We start from the raw sequence: 23,645 nt of genomic DNA on the forward strand, positions 1-23,645 counted from the left end.
TTCACCTCTGGATTCACTCAGATGATCGTTTATTTTACGATAAATTCATCGCATGACGCGTGCGGTGAATCTGACGGAAGATATTGGCCGACAGACGAATACTCCCGCAGAATTTTGGAGATGCCCGTTATTAAAAGAGACTGGTGCTAATTAAAATTATTGGAGCTCACGGAGTGATTCTACCGAAATGAATCTATAGAGGGAATGAAATTATTTGAAAGAAATTGGTTCTTGAACGAAAGTGAAACTACATGTATCGAAAGAAATGCCGCGTGCGATGAAATTTAACTATTAATTAATCAGGAATAATAAATATTGCAAGAACCACTTGTAAATTCCGTTCTTAAACGTGATTTCAGTTTTTTCTTGTTGCTATGTATAAAAAATATATCTTCAGTTTCGGAATTCAATCGAGCAATTGATGGATATTTGAACCTCAAGGTAACCTAAATATTTATTCAAAGAAATATTCATCGAGAATAGTTTCTTCTTGTTCTTCACTTCGATTTAAATTTGAATGAGATAGGAACGAAAGTCTAAAGAAGTGGTCAGGGGGACTTCGGGAACGGCGCCAGGTGACTCCACTGCGTTTTAAGAAATATTTACTAGAACGAACCTCATGGCGTTATTAGTTGCGTTTAAGTAATCGGTACGTAACTGTTTTCAAGATGACGTTTATAGTGCAATGATTATCTGTTATTTAGGGATAGCTGATTTATAGCGCATATATCATAAGACGCGATTATAACTTAAAACTTAATGAACGATATGCGTTGGCTCTAATGCTATCAATATTTTACTCTTCCAAGGTTGCATCAAGTACTTACTTGAATTTTACGTACTCACTGCTCGAGCGTACTCTCAGAAAGATATGTAAAGGGTCTCATAAATTAATTAAAGATGAAGACTTGTAATTGTTTCATATCTTATATAAAATAAGATAATAAATATTTCGTTAAAAGAACCATTTCAGTATATTTAAATTACAAATAATCCGTTGTGTAACCTAAATTACACTGCAACTGAAAAATCTTATTTCCATCCGAAACGAATTCAGATTGTGGTTCCCGTTTCCTTGAATATCCCTTCATCCGAAGTTATGGGAAAACTTCCAAAGTTCCCACACAACCCTTAACGGGAACGTGCCACTCTCAGCCACGCGTCGGCCCGCGGAAACATCTCATAAAAGACTGAGGAACTGCCGCTGTGGACATATAGCCAGTTGCACATGCGATTGGCTGCCTCTTCATATGCTTGCGGATGACCCCCACGAGAGTTGACTCGGGTTCCCGTACCTGCCCGAATATGCCCACCCAAGGGAAGCCAGGAACCTTTGCTACAGATGGCCGGCGACAAGAAATGATTGACGGAAATCCCTTGTCAACGGGATTCGAATAATAACGGGAGATCGGAGAAAACAGTCGCAGCTCGGCCTTGAGTCCCAAACAGCTGGACTGCGGCGCAAGATAGAAGGGCCGCTATCAAATACCTCCCCAACTGCCGCGCTGTTATTTCCTGGAACTTCCATTCGGAAGGTTGCCGTCACTTCAGCATTTCTAATCCACGGCTTCGCTCGGAGCCCTCTCCGGATGAGCTGCTTTATCTCTTTCGCGCCCAACCGTGCTTCTCGCCGGTTCCTCCATCTTCGGGCCCGGCGACATACTGGGCGGAGAGGCATGCAGGGCCTCCAGGCTGTGCGGAGGGCCTTGATTGCCCTCTCGCCGCCACGCCCTCCCGTGCGCACGTGCCCTCGGGTCGCGAGCACCAACACGAGCAGCCGCGCTGGGGCTCCTTCGGAAGCGAAGGCCCTACTCCCTCTGCAACGCGACCCTTGGCCTCCTCTTTCGATGTCCCCAGTCGGAGAGGAGAGTCTAAAAGGTTTCAGTTTACTGGCGGGGGGGGGGAAGCTCCGCTGTAAGGAGGGACCAAGCCATCGGACGGCGCGTCACGCTTCGGGACGATTGTCAACGGCTCTTTTGGAGACGGGAAGTAAGCGGGGGGGTGGGGGATGTGTGTGAGGAAAGAGGGGAAAAGGGGTGGGAGTGAAAGGGGTGGAAAGTCCACGAAACTCACCTTGAAGCCGTCATAAGTCCAACTACCGAATTTCAACACGCAGGTCTGTTCGTCAAAGGGGAAATACTCAACGTCTATCTCGCAGGAGGACTTATAGATGGCGGGAGGTTTCCACTCGACTAGGCCGTCGTGATAAATGGTGGCCTTGGTGGCTAGGGTGACCTCGAAATTCCCGTCGGCGCTGCAAGAGGCAGAGAGTTTAAGAAGAGCACCGGGGGAGGTGGTGCAGGAGAGGGGTTTGGGGTGGGGGATTACAGTGGCTGACCGTTGTCGCTCTCACTGTCACGATGGGGGGAGGAAGAGGGAGGAGGAGGGAGGAGGTCGAAATGAGAGCGAGAGGGGTGCAGATAAGAAGTGCAGTTAAAAAGAGACAGGGGGGATGATCGATGGGAGGACACATTACAGAGGGGGTCAGTCCCCTTTCCGAGGAGCGGCGAGAGGGGGGCCTTCCCTTGAGAGGGAAGACGACGAGGGGGAGGGAGGGGGGGGAGAGAGCGACCTCTTCTCTGCATTGCCATCGGAAACACATCTGCCCCGGCTGGCGATACCCTCTGGAAACGGAAGTGCGTCATAGCAGTGCTGAAACTGGAAAATGAAATGTGGTCACTTTCTACACATGAGGAAATGATTGCATTATCAAGTGTCACGTCGTCGCGTTCGCTTTCTCCACAAACCTGGAATAAATGCTTGTGCTTTCTAAAAACGAAGAAGATGAAAATGTGTCTTCGAAATGGAGATTCCTCCCAGTAAGAAAATTCCCCTCAGCTTCCTTTGATTGCTTCGACGCCTGGCACGATGAAAAAGAGAGATGTCATTGAAATGGAATTTTCGGCTCCACCTGAGAAGGGAAATGATGAACTGGAAAGAGCAATCGATGTTATTCACAATTGATAGGACATTTTTCATGGTATACAGCCATTCATCACGTGGTCATCAGGGGGTGGATTAGAAGAGCTGTCGTTAAAGAGTCACCATGGCATCATTGGTTGTCGAAACCAATGACTTCATAGCACATCGCCCGGGTGCACTTACCTAAGGCTGTGTCAGTTGAAAGACAATAAGACTGCTCAAATGCGATCTCAGGGCGGCGAATCTTCTCGCATCGTCTACTTTCACCGCCGGAGAGGGAGCGCATGGTGCTCGCGGGGCGAGGGACATCCGGAGCACCAGAGGATGCGCCTGTATCAGCTTCTTGTGAGATAACTACAAATCGTGAATCATGCGAGGATATTGCAGACTTAATTGGATTGACATCGCCCAATTTAGAGCTGGTACTTGGCCCCACAGGATCCGGGAGGGGTCATCAAAAATGCGTTCTTTTGATAGTGATCTTTTATTTTGCCTTAAATATAATGAGGAATAGAGGGCAGTATATCAGTGAGATATAGTTTATATTTCCCTTTGTGAAATTTCAAAGGATATGTATTAATAAATAGCTAAAATATGTTAATATAAAGTTATTCCTTCGTCGCCGAATGAAATTTCTAAGGAAATCACTTGGTTCATGGGGAAATACTATAGCCTTATGCTACATACGACTTCTTTTATGCCAGTTGAGGGCACCTGCATCGCGTCTAGTCAGCACACCACTCGTTATTCACGCCATTTCGCAGGGGCGTGGGTGGTGGCATGTTGTTTATCGAGCTCACCCCTTCCGAAGGGGCCCTAGGATGTTTAGAAGAGCGAAATCGGACCAAGGGTTTCACTACCCTTTGGTTTTTTTAATAAGAATCAAGACTTGAAGAAGAAGATTGACAAGAACGTGACAAAACTGACGACGGGTGGAGTGGCGCAACTGATGGAAGCGATTGCTGTGCGTGTCACACACATCAGATATCGCAACGAGGCCTCACTTTCCCCTCTCTCTCTCTACACATTAGTCGACAAAGTTCAATTTATGAGTCGGACGATGGGCGCGGTGTATTTTATTATGTTGAGTCCACAAGATACGGACATGGTGCTGCATGATTACCAGGTTTGCGGATTGTGGAAGGTTAACCTGGAAAGCAGCTCCAATTGGTAAATGAAATGGCCGTGAGACCACTGAGAAAGGGGCGTGCGTGCAGCAGAGCGCGGGAGACAGCATAACTTCATCGCTTGGTGTCGTGATTCGCTAATCAAAATATTACCCCAAATTGTTCAATACTTTTTTCTTTCTTGCATGGATGTATTATGATAACAAAGATTAAAGGGTAATTAATAAAATCAAATATTTATTTAAACATTCTCATCTTTGTTTATGACCAGACCTTGTACTTCAATGCTTAGATATAGTCGGGAGGAAGAGTTTTGATTGGCTAATTCAAGGAATTCGTGGGAGAGGAGTTCGGCCCGAAGAATTTGTCACATCAGGATTAGTCACTATCCCCAAAAAAAGGTGAAGGCTTCATCATTTGAGAACTACATACAGAACAATAATTTTGATTTCGCACGCAGCTAAAGTGGTTCTCAGGCTCATCAACGAAAGGATGGAGAGCAGGGCAATTGGTTACTTAGGGAATTATCAGTTTGGGTTTAGGAAGGGGAGAGGCACGCGTTATGAGGTCGCTAATGCCGAGGAACATGGAATGCAATTAGGAAATGTCGGCTCCGTAGATTTCGGAAAGGCGTTGGAGAGAGTAAAATAGGTTGTTTAATGGGCAGTGTTAGGAAGAGGATCAAGGCAGGGGTGTCCATTATCACATGTTCTTTTCAACGTATATGTGGAGGCAATGGTTGTAGAAGCATGAAAATAATTGAATGTAGGAGTGAATTCCGACTCGGAATTCATAATATTAGTTAGATTTGCGGATAATGAAGGCTCGTTTGTCAGTCGGCAAAGTGATTACAAGCATTTCTGATTGATAGAGAAATTCAGCGCAATAGAAACGGGAGGAGAATATTTTTATTCATTTTATTTAATGAATTGATTGGGGCGAGTTTGAGAATTGATAGTCCCTCCTTTCACCTTATCCCTAAGCATTCCATTGACGACAGTTACCACCAGCCATGCCCTGGGTGGAGGAAAACGTACCCATAGACGGGAATGGAACCCGCGTCCTCCGGGTTGGTGAGAGCGAAAAACTTTCGCCGCCTTCACTAGAACTAGAAATAATGAATAAATGTTTATAAAACAAAGATAATTCTGTTTACAAGAAATAGGAAGACTAGGTTAAACGCTAAAGTAGGAGGCCAAAAACTAGGGTAGGTGGGTAGTTTCACCTATCTTGGAATTGTTTTGGATCAAAATGGTCAAAGTAGTAGATACAATGAGCGATAAATTGCATTAGGCGAATATGCTTTCACAAGGAGGAGGGAATTGATGTAAAGGAGATCAAGTAAGAGGGTTAAAAGAGGCAAATGAAATTTGTTTTGAGGGTGATTTTGGACGGTGCGAATACTTGATCGTTGAAGCATGAGGGTAGACGTAGGTTGGAGGCTTTTGAAATGTGGATTTGGAGAATAATGGAGAAGGTGAAATGGACCAAAAGGTAAGCAAATGAGGATGTGCTGGATTTGGTGAAAGGGGAGGAGAGGGGTTTGTTGGGAGAAATCACAAGGAGGCAGGAAAAATGGATGCAGAGCATTTTGATTGGAAATGAGATGTTGAAGACTGTGATATAGGGGAAAATGTTAGGCAAACGAGGAAAGGGTAGAAATAGGATAGGGATGTTGGAAGGAATAAAGGGAGGAAGGAAGTACACAGAGCTGATAGGGACTTGTTGTAGAGTAGAATGTTGGGTTGTGTTTTTTTAAGAGAGACAAGGGAATTGCCGCTATACCATTGATAGCTTTTGTCCATCCAAAACCTACCTTAACCGATCTATTAGTGATTATAATAACAGACAAGGATACATACAAGGAGGAAAATGCACACAAACCTGCTTGTATGCGCGCATTGCCATTCTGTCTCTTTAAACGCCCGTTGATGTTGGGCAACATTTTCAAATATACGAGATTACTAGCGCACCCCCTCGTTTTATAAATAAATTAAAATAAATAAATATATATATATATGCGATATATGCATGAGTACACTAGTAAATACACACACACACACATACACACACAGATATATATATATATATATATATATATATATATATATATATATATATATATATATATATATATATATGCACTTGTATATGGTTTGTGTGCGAGTATTTGAGTGAATGCGTCCCCGGCGTAGAAGAACGAGGGTATGCGAAAGGAGAAGAAAGAGGATAAATTATTTTCAAATGTCTAATAACGAGAACGGATTCTTAGAAATATGTATTTTAAGGCCAATGAGAAATCATAAATAGAGTGTCCCATGACGAGAAAATTAGGCAAGGTGAAGGATTTGGAGGTAATGTGGACTTCTATAAACCACGAATCGAACTTATGATACCATGGCATAACAAAAGAAATCGTGCTCAATGATGGGGATAGCTCTCAGTGATCTTTCACGCGAGAGTGCTGCGAGGCTGGATTTTCTTAGACAATCCCAGAGAGAAGTGAATTGATTTCTCGAGTCTTCCCTTAAGAAAAGTAATATGACCCAACAATTGCGAGTGCCTCAGAAATACTCAAGCTACCTCTCGGTGTCTGGACAAGAATCGAGAGCGTCGTACCCTTCCGCTTTGCTTTCACGCATCCTTATTTACGGCATCGGAGACAGAGCAGCCAATCGGGACTCGGGCCGCCGACGCAGGTTCAGGTGTCGCAGACATTGCCCCTGAACTCCAGCGCCGGGCGCCGCAGTTGCAGCGGATAACCATACCGACGCTCGCCGACTGCCATTTGTTCACCTCCCATGGAAACGCAGCAGACGAGTCATCACCGTCGACTGTTTCCGTCCGGCGCTGCCGCAGGCATGACGCCGGAGTTGAGGCGAAAGCGGAACGCAGAGCCGGGCGCAGGAACATGCAGCTGAAGGGCCTGAACGCCCTCCCTCCGCCTCCCCATGGATTCCTCCCTCCTCATCGAGCGGATATGTCCTCGGGGCGAATCGCCCTCGCCGCTTTCCGCCTCGCTCGCTTGCAAATGGGACCCGAGGGGTCGGAGGGCGTGTCCTTTCTCCCTACCCCGTACGCCCTCGATGCTCGTTGGCTCGACTCTCGATGGCCACGTGCATCACAATCGAGGGCATCACTCGATGCGGGTCGGGAGAGGAGAAATCCCGACCTTCTCAATCCTATCGCTCATCGAGGGCTTACCCTCCCTCTCCCGTACATCGGATTCACGCGAAGTGCCCAAATGCGGATATTCCGTCTTTCTCCCGAAGTTATTAATTGCACTACTACACTAGGATGAATCAAATATCATAAATTGGTCATATCCTAATCGACCAGTACGCTGCAGCCTGTTTTCAGTAATTCGTCTTAGTTGGTAATCATATCCGAAATATCAAACATATTATATCTATTATTTTATTCCACCGCTCATCAATAGCACATTTATCAGAATGGTTCCTTTGCAAGCATGAAATGACAGAGTGAGAAGTGATGGGGAGACGGTGGGATACGAGGAGTGGGGAGGAGAGAGGGGAATGGAGGGGGTGGAAGGGGGGAGGGGGCGCCTTGTGTGCTGGGGAAGCGAGGGAGGTGGAGAGAAACGGGGGGGAGGAGCCAGGTAGGACACAACGTCCCCCCCACCCCCACTCCCCACCCCCCGCACTCCCGAGGTCGCCGCGCCCGCACCACGGGGGGGGAGGCCGCGAGGGACCTCCCCTCCCGCTGCTCACTCCGGCCTCTGCGCCAGTCCAATAGTTTGGAATGTTCCCCGGGGTGGTGCTTCCGATCTGACTGACTACCGACATTCGGGAAACTAAAGACTAACGCCTCTGTTTCACTCCGGCCCTCTTGTACTATTCTGAATTCAGAACGTACGACAGATACTCCGCACAATGAGACCATTCATTTTTTATTCGCATAATCATCGCAAAATTTCTTGGTTTGGTTTCGTCTTATGTTTCACCTTCAAGTATAGGTTATACGTATTATCGGTATCATTGATTTGACTTCATTATTGCGTGAGCGGCAGCTGTTGCCAGTTTAAACAGGTTCAGTTCACCTGCGGCAACGATGGCGGTACCATAGCTACTACATTGAAATTTAAATTTCACAAGAAGAAATCGTCGGTCGGGCCCCTGCAGCGGCTCTTAATAAGCCTTCTCCAGCTTAAGGATACTTTTGAATGGACAGCTCTCTCCTATCATGCGTAGCTAAGTGTTTTAATTTTGTAAAGAGAGGAGGAAAGCCAAAAACTTCATCGAGTGCCTTCAGCGCGTGAAGGACAGAAAAACTACAGACTTCATAAGGGGTGAGTTCCGCGTATGCAGTAGTTAAGACCTAGTCTTGAATGCGGCTTTCGGATGTGAAGGACCACCTCCGTGAAAGCGTACTCCTCATCAGAAAGAGACGGAGACGAGCTGCACATGTTTCAACTTGCTGCATCTGATGCTGTTGCAAGATGTTGTTCAACACAGCGATCTTATGAACAAGGCTTGTACCTCAAATTTGATAAACATCACTGTAACGATTCAAAAGAAAATAAATGTTTTGCAAATATATTGTTGCGAATGAATATATGATGTTCGCCCTTCATTGGGCGTGTATCTTATTGTTACCATGCATTCCCAAAGCACACAGAGAAAAAAATATCGATGTCTCGTCGATGCTCTGTCAACGATGCTTATTTTAGGAAATGGAACGTTCCACCTACCAGCAATGTCAAATGCCACAGGAAGAGAAAAAGAGAGAGAGAGGAGAGGAGAGAGGGAAGGCAAAAGAAACTGAAAAAGAAGAACCGAATAAGAAAATGAAAGAAGATTGAGTTAATTTTTGAAGGCCAAAAAACCAAGCTACTAAAACAACCGTGTGTTTACCTTTTAAATTTGAGGCAGTATTACAAAGTTATGGCCGAATACGTTAATGTTATCCAGTTTGGGAAAATTGTCAGTGCAGTGGAGCGGGTGGAAAAGTTTGAAGTTTGGTATCTTTTATAAAGATACCCTCGAGTTGGTTCCTGAAGGGATTCGCCGACTTGCCCTCAAAAAATTAAGTCAGATGAACTTTCCAAGAGGAAATGTTGAAGCTGAAAAATTATACTACCTTCTCCGGTACAGAACGCGGACAATGACGCACAAATAAATACTCTAAAAGACAGGCCACATTTTATGTAGTGCAGGCACCGGATGGAGGGTATTAGGAGTGCAAAGCTACAAAAATTGGCGATTAAGCGAAAATTTGGTCGACTTTAATAAAATCTCGGCCGTCACAACCCTAGAGGACTGGAGGGAGTCGTAGTCCTACCACCGTGAGCAGGCCTCTGCCTTCATCCTAATCAACCGGATCCTTTGAATATTGTTGTCAGATTCTTTCATTGATCCAGATTTATGCTGTGTCGGTTATATTCCATAGCAAATATATTTTTTTGCACATTCTTTAATCTTCATTTTGGTTGTTGGCTATCCAATCAGCAAATCATTCATTGCCTGTAACATATGGAGAGGTGTGTGCGCCCCACGTATGTCCTTGACAACTGTGCCCCCTCCCCCTACCCGCCCACCCGCAGGGTGGTTTATTTATTAGCCTAATCATGCTGGTTTTATACTATCAATGTATAATGTTATATTAAATTATATAATTTAAATCCTATGATTTTATTATAATTTGATAGCAATATTTTGTACATTATATCATACTAACTTCACGAATGTCTAACGTTTCCCTTCGAATGGTTAATTAGTCATCCGTCCCTGAGTAGTTGGGTCATGAAATGACGCCTCAGTCTGATAAAAGTACAAGGTTTGTATAATAAGAATCGGTGACACATTTCTCCCGTAGGGATCTTGATGGTGCGATAGCTAACAGCAGTTCTCACTCAGAGGGCTCGGGCTCGACTCCCGGAAGTGGCAGATATTTTTCAGAGGCATCCCGATCCCTATTTGAGGTGCGAGCAATGCGGAGAGCACTTTGGGTGAGTACGACGTCCGTCGGATGGGACGTTAAGCTGCTGACCCCTTGGCGCCTCTCCCAAAGAGAAGCCTGACGCCAGGTTTCTCTCTCCACCCTTTCTCCTTTCCGATCAATTTATAATGGTGCTAATGACCTCAGCTGTCGGTCGCCTCCCCCCAAAACTACCACCACTTCTAATATTTTCTCGACATGTGTGCTAAGTGCTGAATTTAGACCGTCGGTTACGTGTGCTCATGATCGCAAATGGTATTATCGGCATTGACAAGGCAGTGACAGTGTACGCACCATAATCACTGAAATTTCCAATAGATCAGCGCTAAACTCGCCCCGGATGTCTTGACGGACGACCGTTAGAGCAGAGTCGAGTGTCTGCTTGCGAAGACCTTCTGGAACGACATCACGACGATTCCCCAACCCCCTTACAGTCTCAAATTAGCACCAATAGACTATTTTCAAATATACCCTCAAAGAACCTTATAATGGGACCCTGAGTGCCATAAAAAAAAGCTTGCACGCGTTCCCTTCATTCCGGAATTCGCATCCCAGGGAATCTCCGAGTCATGGACAGCCGCTGGCGAAAGTATGTCGACGCTCTTTAGGGATGTACTTTGAAGAATTTTGAGGAATTGTAGTAATATCTTAAATAAAACTATTCTTATCGGAACCATTCCCGAAACTTTGTATACAAATCATCTATGTATTTGTAAAAAACCATTACAACACATTGTTAATGACAAAAAATATTTAGGAATTAGTTCATCTTTGCAGAAAGGTCAAAATTTATAATTCTCCTGGTATTCACATTTTCCCTCCACAAATCGCTGAAGTTTAGATGAAGTTTATCGAGTAGTCATTAGTTTGGTATCAGGCCATAATCATTCAACATAAAAATCCCACCAATATTGCAAAGCATTTAATGTGGAGCACACCTTTATATATTTGTTCATGTTTTGTCGAACATTTTTAGCAAATTCTTGAGGTGCTGCAAAGCATACTTGGGGGTACTTAGACATTGAATGGCCTTGAAGAGCCATTCACACCTCCCCCTTTTCCACCCTTCTCCAAGAAAATAATCATGAAAAGGGAGCTGGGAGCAAGATCACTTTGTGGAAGTGGAAGAAAGGAAAGAGCAGGAAAGCCGTAGGGATTCATAGGATTCCTATCGGCCGCCTCCTTTCAATCACATCAATTGGCTCCCCCTCCCTGCTGCGAAATGACTCGGGGAGGAAGTAAGCCGCCGCTAATCGCCTCTCGCCCATTCCTCCAAGAGGGAACACAGGGGGAGCATTTTCAATGACCCATCGTGGAAAGACAGTCTATTAATTGGAGAGATATTGCAGGACCACCTTAATGAATACACAATACCATGCAACTCTAAAGGAAACTAACCTTGTAACCATCCCTAAAAGTGTGCCTTAACTATAGATACGAAACCTGCACACAGTAAAAATGTATAAAACTACCTAATATTAATTCCTCCCATTTTACAACACATATGATTACAGAGCAGGCCCATGAAAAGTTTATTCATCCTTTAATTAATTTAATTTCTCTGATTATTTTGAGAGTTCTTCCTATTACAGAATAGTATTTATAATGAAAAAGCCCTCCGGTTTTTAATGAATATATTGAAACAGATGGGTAAACAGTGGACATTCACAAATCCATTAATTCATTCCCAAAAGTAAATACTCTTTCCAATGGAAATGAATATTCGGGCGAATATACTGCCCCACCAACTCATGTTAGCACAGTTAAGAAACAAACAGGAACTTTCACGCTGCTAGAATACCATCACCAATATGTTTCAGCACATTCCAAAGAAACTGCGGGAGATGCCGCAACAGTAAATTTTAACGGAGTCATCCGCTAATGTGCATTTCAATGCAACAATTTCAGAGTGTAAAAATCATTCGCCTCGACTGGGATAGGGTCCCAGTCAAGGCGAATGATTTTTACACTCTGAAAATGTTTCAGCACATTTACTTGAATAAGAACACAGCTTTTAGATGGCTTATTTTGCCACTTATTACATATGAAAGCATCAAAAGTCATTATGAATTAATAGTAAAGGTTACGAAACGATAAATAATGAAAGATAAGTTAAATTAAAAAAACAAAGCCCTACCTTCTTTGAAGTAAATGGCAACATAGGTATGTATTTTATCGTCGAAGGTTGCTGTGGTAATGTAAGTCATGGAATGTTCAATTGTAAGGTATAAAATTGCGCCTCCTAATTTTTATAAATGTTTTCGCAAGAGGGTCACCGCACAGCAGCTGACGATCAAATGCAAAGGGTAAAAGTCGAGGCCCTGGAGTGAAGATGGCCTAGAGTGACTTTTGCCCTCTTCCACGGATTCAAATAAGGACAAAGGCCCTGGGTTTGTCCAAACTCCCTCCCGGAATCAATCAATCAGTCACCGCCTCCGATTTATCGAATCCCCATTCCACCTTGAGCTAGAGACCTTCTTCAGAAGAAGTTTCTGATTCAGTGTGGAATTTTTGTGCGCATAAGTTATCACTCTTTTAATAAGGAACTGCCATTTTCTGCATTCGAAGTTTCTACATTTGCAAATACCTTGGAATATTCAGCGTATACGAAGGAGGCAATTCAATCTGAAACACTAGACTATGGAGTTTTATTTGATTTGCCATAAAATGAAATGGAACTTCATTATGTCCGAAGCAATATTTTCCAGTTCCCGTAACTATGAGGTACACGAGACGTTTCCAAAATGGCATATTACGGGACCAACAAATAATGAGAGCCCCATCTTTTTGTTTTCTGTGCTTAGGTAAGTTTTTAATCAAATTTATAAATATGTGTGTGTCGCCGACGCAGAGTGTTCGCTGTCGAAGCTCATGTACAGACATGTCTGTTCATATATGCATATGAATGAATTTGGCTGACTATGGACCGCAATGAGCCGTACATACATATATATATATATATATATATATATATATATATATAAACATAAATACATATATATATATACATAAATACATATATATATATATATATATATATATATATATATATATATATATAAACATAAATACATATATATATACATAAATACATATATATATATATATATATATATATATGTATATATATATATATATAAACACACATACACACGCACATAAACACACACACACACATATATATATACACACACATATATATATACACACACACATATATATATATATATATATATATATATATATATATATATATATATATATATATATATATATATATATATACACACACACACATAACCTAAGGGAAAACCCAGGGAGTGGGGGGAGGATGGAGATCGTAAAGGGACCCGAGGTCTGGTATGCAGGGGTGGGGAAGTTGGGGGAGGGCTAGGTAGGCGAAGCGGTAAATGGAGATCACCTCGGAAGTGAGGCATACAAAGGGAGGACGTATTTCGGAGTGGTAATTTGCGCCTGTGCTCTAACGCACATGTGCAAACGCCCTAATAATTCTTCTCCAGTGCGTAGGAGATGCTGGGTGGCAAGGGAAATTATTGTAATCACGGAATGTGTTGAGTTTTGACACGCAGCAATTAAATGATTGAACTGATTGCTTAAAAGGTGACAGAGGAAAAATGAGTCTTGGAATGTAAATATTCTGGATATAAACATATCATTAAAAGACAGAACATTCCACACTTCTTCTGTGCATATAAAACCGACAAACAAACAACAATACTTACACTAAAACAGTTGCAACTCTCCATTCCTCATCCCCTCTCCGTACGAGGATGCAGAATCTGCAATAATCCCGACACCCTAGATAAATAAATAACTCTCAAACCTACAACATTCCCTCATCCAAAGTTGTTATACTGTATCCTTCCTAAGCACAAGAATCAGAAGACATGCTTATAATCCAAAAACTTCCTCCACCGCAGAAACCCACCCCATTTCAATGTTTACCACCTACTTAGCGTAGAGTATCTGAGACCCTTCGTAGAAAATCGCTACCCTATTCCTAAGAACCATCAACCTTTTTCCCAAATGTCCCTCCGTTACTTTCAAATGCCTCACTAATTTATCAGATATCCTCAAATCAAGCAATCCACCCAAATCCTAGCCCCATCCCAAAGCCACTCCCATTCCCTGTAGCAAACCAAGACGTAAAACATCTATTTTCAAAACCCCAACCCAATCACCTTCAGTAATATAATTGACCTTGTATTGATTGATTCCTGGCCAATTCCAGGAATCCAAGAGCCAGATGAAGGATTGCTCTAATGTTTTCAGTTTCAGTGGAGGATCAGAGGGTGGGGAGTCCTGGAATTGGCCAGGAATCAATCTTAGGCATTAATTACCCTGCTCCAAATATATTTTCATCCCCCTTCCACCCCCATCACCTTCTACATATTCCCCACCCTTCTAACGCTGCCCCTCCAAACCCGTCCCTTCGGAATTCTCTCCCCACCCTCCCCTTCCATCCATCGCTCCAGTCCTCGTATTCCCTTCAGTTTTGTCCCTCTCTTCCTTGATAAAAGTTAACACCGAAAATTCGAAAAATAGTGAGTCTTTTTTGTGTGTTTCTGTGTGTTTTGTCTGTGTCCACTAGTGCCACGTGTTATACATTATTATTCACGTCCGTGGGACTTTCAAAAAGTGTTATATATATATATATATATATATATATATAAATATATATGATTATTTATGATTGATATATTGGAGATACCTTTGGCAATTCCTCCTTGGTGCACACGTGTCTTAGGCGGTTTACTGCTTCCAGAGGTATTCCTATCGATAAGCCCTTCAGTGACAACTCAAACCAAACGCAATTATTTTCATGAGCATGAAAGAAGCATCGAACCAGGATCGCAAGTTAAACACATAAGTCGCAATTAAGGAAGTGTGACATGTGATTGGCTGCCGAGTGACAGTAGAGCGCGGCGGATTAACTGAGAACTAACGAGAGAACTGCAGTTCTGGTTGCCGCCGCGAGTGCCCGCCAGCGCTTTCCCACCATCGTACAGCCCGTCGCTCAGTGACACACTTTTCGAGATATGTCCACGCGCACATACATGGGTGTGCACGTGTCGTGTGCCCTGGGTTCGAATTTGCAAGTAATGATGAACATGAATCGGAATTTTAGAAAAATATTTAGTGCTCTCGGAAAAAAACTGAAAACGTATATATTAAAGCGGAAGGATTTCTCCTCTGCAATATATTTTCTGATAAATTTCAAGTAAAACAGCAGTTTTGAGGTTTGTCTTTCAGTATTCAGTGTTGAAGTCGAGTGGCGTCTTAAAAATTTCAAAGAAAGTATTTGACATTTATATGCATTGAAAAGTGGGTCGCGGTAGTTCAGGGGTAGAGCGTTGGACAACTGACCGGAGGGACCGGGTTCGATTCCGTGGGTAAGCCTCTCGGGGCACCCGCAACTCCACCCAAGCTTTAAGATACAATCAATACTATTCCTAATTAGTGAAAGATAATATAAAGAACAGGGGGCGCAGTAGTCCAGTGGGTAGAGCATTGAACCACTGATCGGAGGGTTCGGTTCGATTCCCAGGTCAGTCTATCTGAGCAGGCTCAGTTCCACCCAAGCTAAAGTGATTTTTCGGTTACCAGGTCTTCCTGGGAAACCATAACCGGCACAGGGAAAGGAACTGACCCCCCTACCCTGATGTGTGAATTTCACACGCCGTCGGGCTCAGTACTGGGCCTTCTAATATGATTTGGTTCTGCAACTTCCTTGATTACTGTGTTTATGGTTTTTTATGCGTTGAAAATAATAACGTATCATGGATGTTGGAGAGATTCAGCTGCGTCAAAGTGAATGTTTTAAAACTTTAATGCCTAAGAAAAGGGAAAAAACTGGTTAAAAGCCGCCCAAATGCCATAAACACAGTAATCAACCCAAAGATCGGTTTGGTAGGTGACGGCAGAGTTCACCCAGTACTAAGCCCTATACGGCGTGTGAAATTCACACATCAAGTTGGGGGGTCAGTTCCTTTCCCTGTGCCGGTTATCGTTTCCCAGGAAGATCTGGTACCCTAAAAGTCACTTAAGCTTGGGTGGAGCTGCAGGTCCCCAGAGTGCCTTGCCCGGGAATCGAACCCGAGACCCTCCGATCAGCAGTCCAACGCTCTACACACTGGACTACTGCGACCCAGGGAATGGCTCAATACATTTGGAGCAATTAAATATAATTTTACATGGCAACTTTCAAACATAAATTATAATAAGTATGTAGCGGAATTGCCTGACCATCCGGCAAAAATTCATAAGTAGATAGTTATTAAATATTAGGGATTTTTTTCTCGAGTCAATGAATCACAAGCGGAGGGAGCTGCATTGGAACTGTGGGCTTTCCTTCCCGTCTACGTCGAAGTGTGCGGGTTCAGATTTCAGAAATTCACAACCATTCAACTATAGAAAAAAACACTTGGGAAATAATCTTCGATTTTTTTGCAAGCACGCTGAAATAAAAGTGGGAGAATGGTCCACTTTCGGGTGCCGCCGCTGCTTCGCGGAGGAAAAGAGATGGCCCTCGGACACTGGTGGCGCCAAGCACCAACTTCCCCTCTCGCCGCGCCGCCACCTGGGGATCTACCAAACTACGACTGCAAGAGGTAATTGCTCCGGATGGTAGGGGTGGTACGAAGAGTGAGTGCATGGTTGGGAGATGCAACCGTGGTACTCCTGAGAGCGCATTCATAACGGGAACACGGCGAACCGATGGCATGGAGGAGAGATATCTCACACGCATTCACACAAACACATAATTAATGATATGTGGCACTCTAAAAATCTAGTCGGCAATGCAAGTGCTCCGGGGAGGGGGGGAGAGAGAAGTATTCATACATATATATATATATATATATATATATATATATATATATATATATATTGTCCGTTCGTCCCAGAGTGTACGTTAGAGCATCCAGCAGTAGGAGAATGAAAAGGCAGAGAGGGTGGGATGTGAGCGCTCGTCTCGAACACACCATCGCCCACTCTTCGATTCGATAATTAGATCGATCGAGTGAATCGCGACCGGGGAGGGAAGCAGCGGAAGCCATCCGATCGGGTTTAGCCAATCAGCAGGATTCGGCGGTGTCCCTCACGGGGAGCGCGGAAAGGGGTCGAATTGATCTTATTTCTAATGCCGATAGAATTGCTAACTCCCTTTTTGATAGGGCGAGGATCATCAAGGGCGCCCTCTGCTGCAGCTCATGCGAAATGAAGAGGGACCGCTTCGATGGGAGCCCGCGGGATCTTAAATATAATAATGAATGTTAGAACGAGGGGTATGGATTTCATGACCTTTCGACGGGTCAAGTACCATGCCTGCTCATACAGCAAGACTATCATTAGTGGGGGAGTGTATTGCGGTGACTGGGTTTCATATCTTCCTTTGTCATGCTTTCGACTTTATTACTATGTACTTGATATCGAATGATTTCTACGGTAAGCAAAAACGAACTTCAATCGTTTTGCAAAAGAAACACTTCGTTTTTCCACATAAAATATTTATTCACGACCTAGGTTTCGACGCTCAGCGTCATCTTCAGGTGAAATACAGGCCAAAATCTTTTCACCTGATGATGACGCTGAGCGTCGAAACCTAGGTCGTGAATAAATATTTTATGTGGAAAAATCAAGTGTTTCTTTTGCAATATGTATCGTTTCCACAAAGTGACGCCTGAAGTTATCTCCTTTCAATCGTTTTACCTATTAGCTGATGTGACTTCCGTATAGCGTCGAATACAAGTCAAACTAAATTCACAGTAAAATATTCTTCGCAAGTACTTGGCGCTGAATATTTTGCCTACTTAACTATTGTCTAATATTAATTCTGGTTTGAAAATTAATTGCGATCATTTTGGCAATCAAACGCATCCTATTGGATCACCAAGGATTGGAAACGGAAGAAAGACACTGAAGTCGACTGATGCGCATGCGCTCCTTAGCCCTCCATCGGCTTGAGGTGCGGGCCGACAAAGGGTCGTCTGCCGCCCCCGCCTGCCCCCTCGGCCTCCCGTGGCCGTGACCCGGGCAGCATGCCGCCCACTGGTGGGCCGAGTTCCCGCAAGTAACCGACGCTCCCCCTTTCATTGGAGGTTTTGTACTTAAGCCAGCGCGGTCAAGAAACATTTATTTAACTTGCTGGCATTTTAACCTACATTTTTAACTTTAAAAAGCCATTGCAACGTTAAAAATTTCGAGTATGATGTTTTCTTAACGGTAACATGGATATTCAAAAGTGAGATTTATTATGAATGTCATCATTGGCCACGGACATGGCCACTAAACATTAAGTCCTATTAAGATCCATGATACATATTTCATCATCCGAATATTTATAGATTATAATCTATGAGTGTCAGCGGACAAATTGTGAGCTCTCGCAATTTAGTGCCAGTGGAAGTAAGAATCTTTAAACGTCTTGTAATATTTTTTATACATGAGTTGAACATTTCGAGTTTCTATCATCCATGGTTTTTTCATCCTTTACTGGAAAATTGTTTTCCAATATTTAATAAATTAAGTTCTTGGGATTTGATAAATATTACCGTTTTAATCGAAGCCAAATTTTTATTTCTATGGTTGAGGATTCTTTTGGGCGAATGGTTTTTAAATGAAGAACGTTGGTGTAGACGCTTGGCGTTGCAAAATTCTCACCGAAACCACAAACAATTAATTATTTTCCTCGTTTCGATAAACTGCAGACGACTCCCGCGCCCACGAAGGCAGCCACGATGAATTTGATTTTTCTATTTTGATACATGTGGTTAAATTAATAACTTCTATCTACCGTTATGTAGACATTTATAAAAATTACCAAAACCCTATATAAAATTAGCAACAATTTTTAATTACTGAAATAAAGCTGACTATCATAGATATTCTCATTGAAACGTCTGCCTCTGCTTTGGTAAGGTTCATTCATTAATAAGATCAATTACCTGTAAACTTAACATACATTGCATGATACTGTGACTACGAATGTTTTCGTTGTGTCTTAGTTTCCGCTCTATACCTTGTTCACTTTAGCATATTTTCTCAGGATTTCAAAAAGTAAACAATTTCCTAAGTAAACAAAGTACTCTTTAGCTTGAAAGTCGCTGGAGTCAAAATTCATCTCCCACTCGCCAACGGTGCCCCCCCCCCAATGGGTACTAGAGTCAGACCCTGATGCTGGATGCTCATTGAAATGGACATTGGCGCATGGCAAATGCGGCTGATGGCCGGGGCGGGCCGCGGGGATGAACGGGCGCAGTCGCCCATCAGAGGAGCGAGCCGACGCGACTTGGCGGGGGGACTTACTTGTTGTAGAGGACGATGTCGGGTCGCCAGATGTGGTCGGAGGGCACGTGGAGCATCTGCACGCCACCGTACTCGTGGGGGTCCCACTGCAGCTTGTAGTCATACCACGACTGGAAGGGCCATCCACATGCAAAGGGGAAGGAGCAAGAGTGGATACGCTGTCACCCTCTGGGGGTGGAGAGGGACAAGCTGTTCCTCGGATTGGGAAAGGGGGGCATTCCCGCAGGGGTGCGAACGGAAATGTCGTACGGATAGAATTTACGGGAAGGATGTGTGTTAGGGCACGCCTTTTGAGATTACACGTAATTTCACGAAATTAGGGCCACTGACATGAAAGCATTGGGACGATAAATGCATATTATTCAATTTTAACGACACACTTACATTTAAGAACTTATGGGAATACAAATGTTTACAATAAAATCCGAGCAATTTCCAAAAATATAATTACTGAGGGCATAGGGAAGAAACCATGATAAGTTATCTTTAGGAAGTGAATACTACGGGTGTTAAACGTATGGAGAGTTGAAGGACCAGGAAATTAAGAAAATGAAAGTAGGGCCGCAGAAGGATAAAGTGGCACTCCGAGTGAGGATAATATAATTAAGAATTCCTTTAAATGGCGGGATAAAGGTTCTGCTTGGAATGCAACAATTTTTAAAGCGTAAAAATCATTCGCATTGAACGGGATTGGAACGCGGAGTGCTTCAGCCAGTTAAGCCAATGAGGTGCCCTCTTACATTCCGAAATGTTGGGGTTTTTCAAAAGAATAAGATGCTATGACGAGATACCGTACATATGTAAAATGTCACAGGCAATCGTAGTCGTATGCAACTTGCCACAGTCCTCGAGGTTAAGGCCTCAAAATATTGGGGTGTAAGGGGGCACCTCGGTAGCTTAACTCCCTAAATCACTCGGAAGGGCAGCGAGGGATCCGGGCTTGGATCACGGTCAGGGGTGAAAGTAATAATTTAGGCACTTTGAAATTGTTGCATTTTAATGCGTATTAGCGGATTCCCATTCCCAGCAGCATTCTTTGAATGTATTCTGCTTAGACACGTGTGTGAAGGAGTGGGGTCGAAATTTGGCACGGGAGCTTGCCGAAGAGCAACATCAAACGAACCACGTAAAATAAATACAAAGGGAGACGTGAGGAAGGGTGAATTGGTACGAGCAGCAAGACCCTGGAGATTTATAAGAGCAAGGAATCATAGAAAATATAGCATATACAGCAGAGTAGCAGAGGCATTTACAATACTACAAGCCGATTGGATGATCAGGAAGTCCTGATGGCAATGTCGAATCGCAGACTTTCGACGCGAACACCGCTGAAACGGTTTTTTATTATCGTTTGTGGCAAAATCACCGGAGAGAATCAAATTTTTAGAGATCTAACGTTACCATAGATCTCGTACGTAAGCATCACCGATTGAAATTTCGCGCGCCAAGGTGGAGACAGCCTTCGCTTGCGCAGATCACGTCCAGGGTTCAACCCGCTTGGTGTGCACCGTTTGTCGGCATATTGAGGAGCGGCAATCCGTGCAGTCGCGGGAGCGGCAACTCGTGGATGAGTGCTGACTCGTGCCAAGGAATCGTCGAGCACAGCCAATTTATTGCGTGCCATCAAAGGGATGCCTTACCGCAATTTCTTAGGAATAATTGATATTTTAAACAGGCAGACGGTGAAGTTTCGTTGCATTCCGGGACGGAGATTATATTATGCCTGGATTGGTTACCAAAAATATTTTCTACGATGAAAGAAGAAGGTACTTGGCTTTTCCTCATAAAATAATTTCAACCACCTCCTAGGTTTCCCGATAGCATGACATCTTCATCGACCTGAAGATGTCACGCTGTAACGAAACCTAGGGCGTATCAAAAAGATTTTATGTGCAAAAGCAAGTTATATTCTTTCATCACGAAGGATTTTCACCTTGTAACGCCCGAAACTGGGCTATTTAAAAAAATTCCCTAATTTACTTGCAATTTGTTCTCCATATTTAGTCTTCATAACTTTTATTTTTAAATGTCTGCACCAATTTAGCAAAATTTAACTTTCGTAGGGGTTTTTTCTTCGTTTGGTATCTCTCGACACCAAAAAGTTAGTTTTTTTCGGTCGTTTCCACTAGAATGCGTTGCATCTTTCGCAAAATGCAACGGGACAATTTGATTCCAATGCGACACACAAGAGTCCAAAATATAAAATTGGCTTCTGTTATTTGTCAAGGCATGCCATCATCTGTGGACAGGTTGCTCCACCACGCGGCTTTTCTTCACAACTGCTTCACACAGCGTCCAGCTACGCTCAGAGAAATCAGCAAAGTCTGATATTTATTCCGCTTTTTTGCGAGCCATTAAACCCAATAGGGCACGTCTTTTCTTTTGGAAGGATTTCTTTGCTCCTCAACAGGGACTTCAAAACTGCAATACGAACTGTATGGTGGCGAAGTCAAGGAATTGGCACCCGCAAACGCGCGCCCAAGTTAGGTGGAACTTATAAATGTTGATGCAACGGACGCTGGCCTCGTGGTGCATCTGGGAGGGGAGGCGTGCACAGGTGCTGTTGAGGGTCGCTGGGGGAGGGGGGGCGGCGAAGGGTGACACGCCCAATGCGATGCGCGCTTTGGAGTGACCTCTCTTGGCAACCCTACGATTCACCGGAGGTCGTACTTCAATCTTTCGAACTGAGATTGCACCGTTGCCATGGACCAAAGGCCCTATGAACTTTGGCTTTGCAGGTTGGATAGAAATCTTTTTCAACGAGAATACTTGGAATATGGTTCTGTATCACTTTTACTGACAAGTTTAGTTCATTTTTACAGAAAAACCTGAAGGTGGGCTTAATGCATGTTGTAACCATTTGCAGGTAAAAAAATTAAATTACAAATTATAAAAGAAGCATAAAAATTAGTCTCACCTGTTCCACCCAAAGATTCGTGGTCATGATCTGGTTTTTCAGGTTCTGAAAAGAAATAATATCACACGTTAAAATTGTCAAACTGATGTTTGATTTATCACAAAATGTTCTCACAAAGTAATCACAGTGATCACTTCATTTATATTTTGGGATTTAAATCACATATGGCATGATATTAAAAGAAATTGTACGACGGCTTGCTAATTAGGGACTCGGGAAGTCAACTATGATAAAATGATGCCAGTAACCTGTAATAAATGAAGAAGAGCAATTATTTCGTGCAAATTAATGCACATTCCTCTTCGGTACATAAAACGTTTACCCATTCATTGATAATGTATCACCAGATTATCAATACCATACCATATTTGATCTCAGTCTACAAAAAATTCCCAAATTATTTTGCGAAAGTTACAATAAGAATGATTGATTGCGATATTCGTAAAAATAAAGAACATTTGACATAATACTTATGACGCATTCTTAACTAATGTAGACGGCTCATTTCTTACTTTAACAACGCACTTATAAATTAAGAGTAAGCAATAATTCGCAGGGAGTGTTCACCATGTTTGGGAGAGAAAATATAATTTTAATCGATGGAAACTTGGGTCTCATCTTCAGTTTGAATCTCAATTTGATGAACTTCTTCTTTTTCGTATCGTTGCGGTATATTGGGATTTTGTTGAATATGGGAAATTGTTTAGGTTCCTTGACGCCCAAGTGAGATATTATCTGGAGCCTGAGATCGTTTCCGCTTCGCAGTCATTTCCTTGACGACGCCCGATGGCAAGGGAGGGAACAAAGGATTTGCACCAGCCAAGGCATTAGTTCTGTACTCAATATTCGCGCATGCGTGCTATTGCCAAGAGGCGACGTTGGTCTTGAAACTAGCGAACAGTAACGGTCTTCGTCGGCTAGTGATGACCAGTCATTAATGTGGTGCTATAACTCAACGCTCTGCAGTGACCTTGTATGGTGAGAACCCTTCGGCTTTGACCATGGTACGACGCAAAGTACCCAATGACCTTCGACCCCGGGGGTACCTGGACGGTTCTCCTGTGGGCCACTTCTCCGGTATGAGCCCCACCGAAGGTAGAAAACAGATGGGACACTATGGTGCCATCTACTGCGACGAGGTGTTACTAATATGGTGTGCTGTGTGAAATGAAGACAGTTTAATTTTGCTACGAGCAATTTTACTCATCTCACTTTAAGAAATGACAAAGAAGTCATGAAAAAACGCATTACAGTGTAAAGTATACATTATACGAGGGCGGTTCAATAAGTACCCGTGTTAGAAATGAAGAAACCATTTTTCAAAAACATGTTTTCCGGCCATTTTTTTAACCCCTCCAAACAATAGCATTTGTCGAAATCTCCAAAATACGCCT

The 23,645-nt window shown here is 43.3% G+C and overlaps 1 protein-coding gene across 1 annotated transcript in view; it reads right to left on the reverse strand.

Annotated features, from left to right (window-relative positions):
- Positions 1–23,645, reverse strand: part of LOC139688648 (acetylcholine receptor subunit alpha-like) — a 412,718-nt gene that overhangs the window by 76,410 nt on the left and 312,663 nt on the right. Inside the window, exons 2-4 of the mRNA XM_071586214.1 lie at positions 22,252–22,296; positions 19,335–19,444; positions 2,074–2,254 (exon numbers count right to left, since the gene is read on the reverse strand). Of these exons, the coding sequence (XP_071442315.1) occupies positions 2,074–2,254; positions 19,335–19,444; positions 22,252–22,296 (336 nt within the window). The remainder of the gene's footprint in view (positions 1–2,073; positions 2,255–19,334; positions 19,445–22,251; positions 22,297–23,645) is intronic.

The sequence above is a fragment of the Hetaerina americana genome, unplaced genomic scaffold (genome assembly GCF_022747635.1).
Source record: "Hetaerina americana unplaced genomic scaffold, ioHetAmer1.1.p SCAF_21, whole genome shotgun sequence".
In the NCBI taxonomy this organism is placed as follows: Eukaryota; Metazoa; Arthropoda; class Insecta; order Odonata; family Calopterygidae; genus Hetaerina; species Hetaerina americana.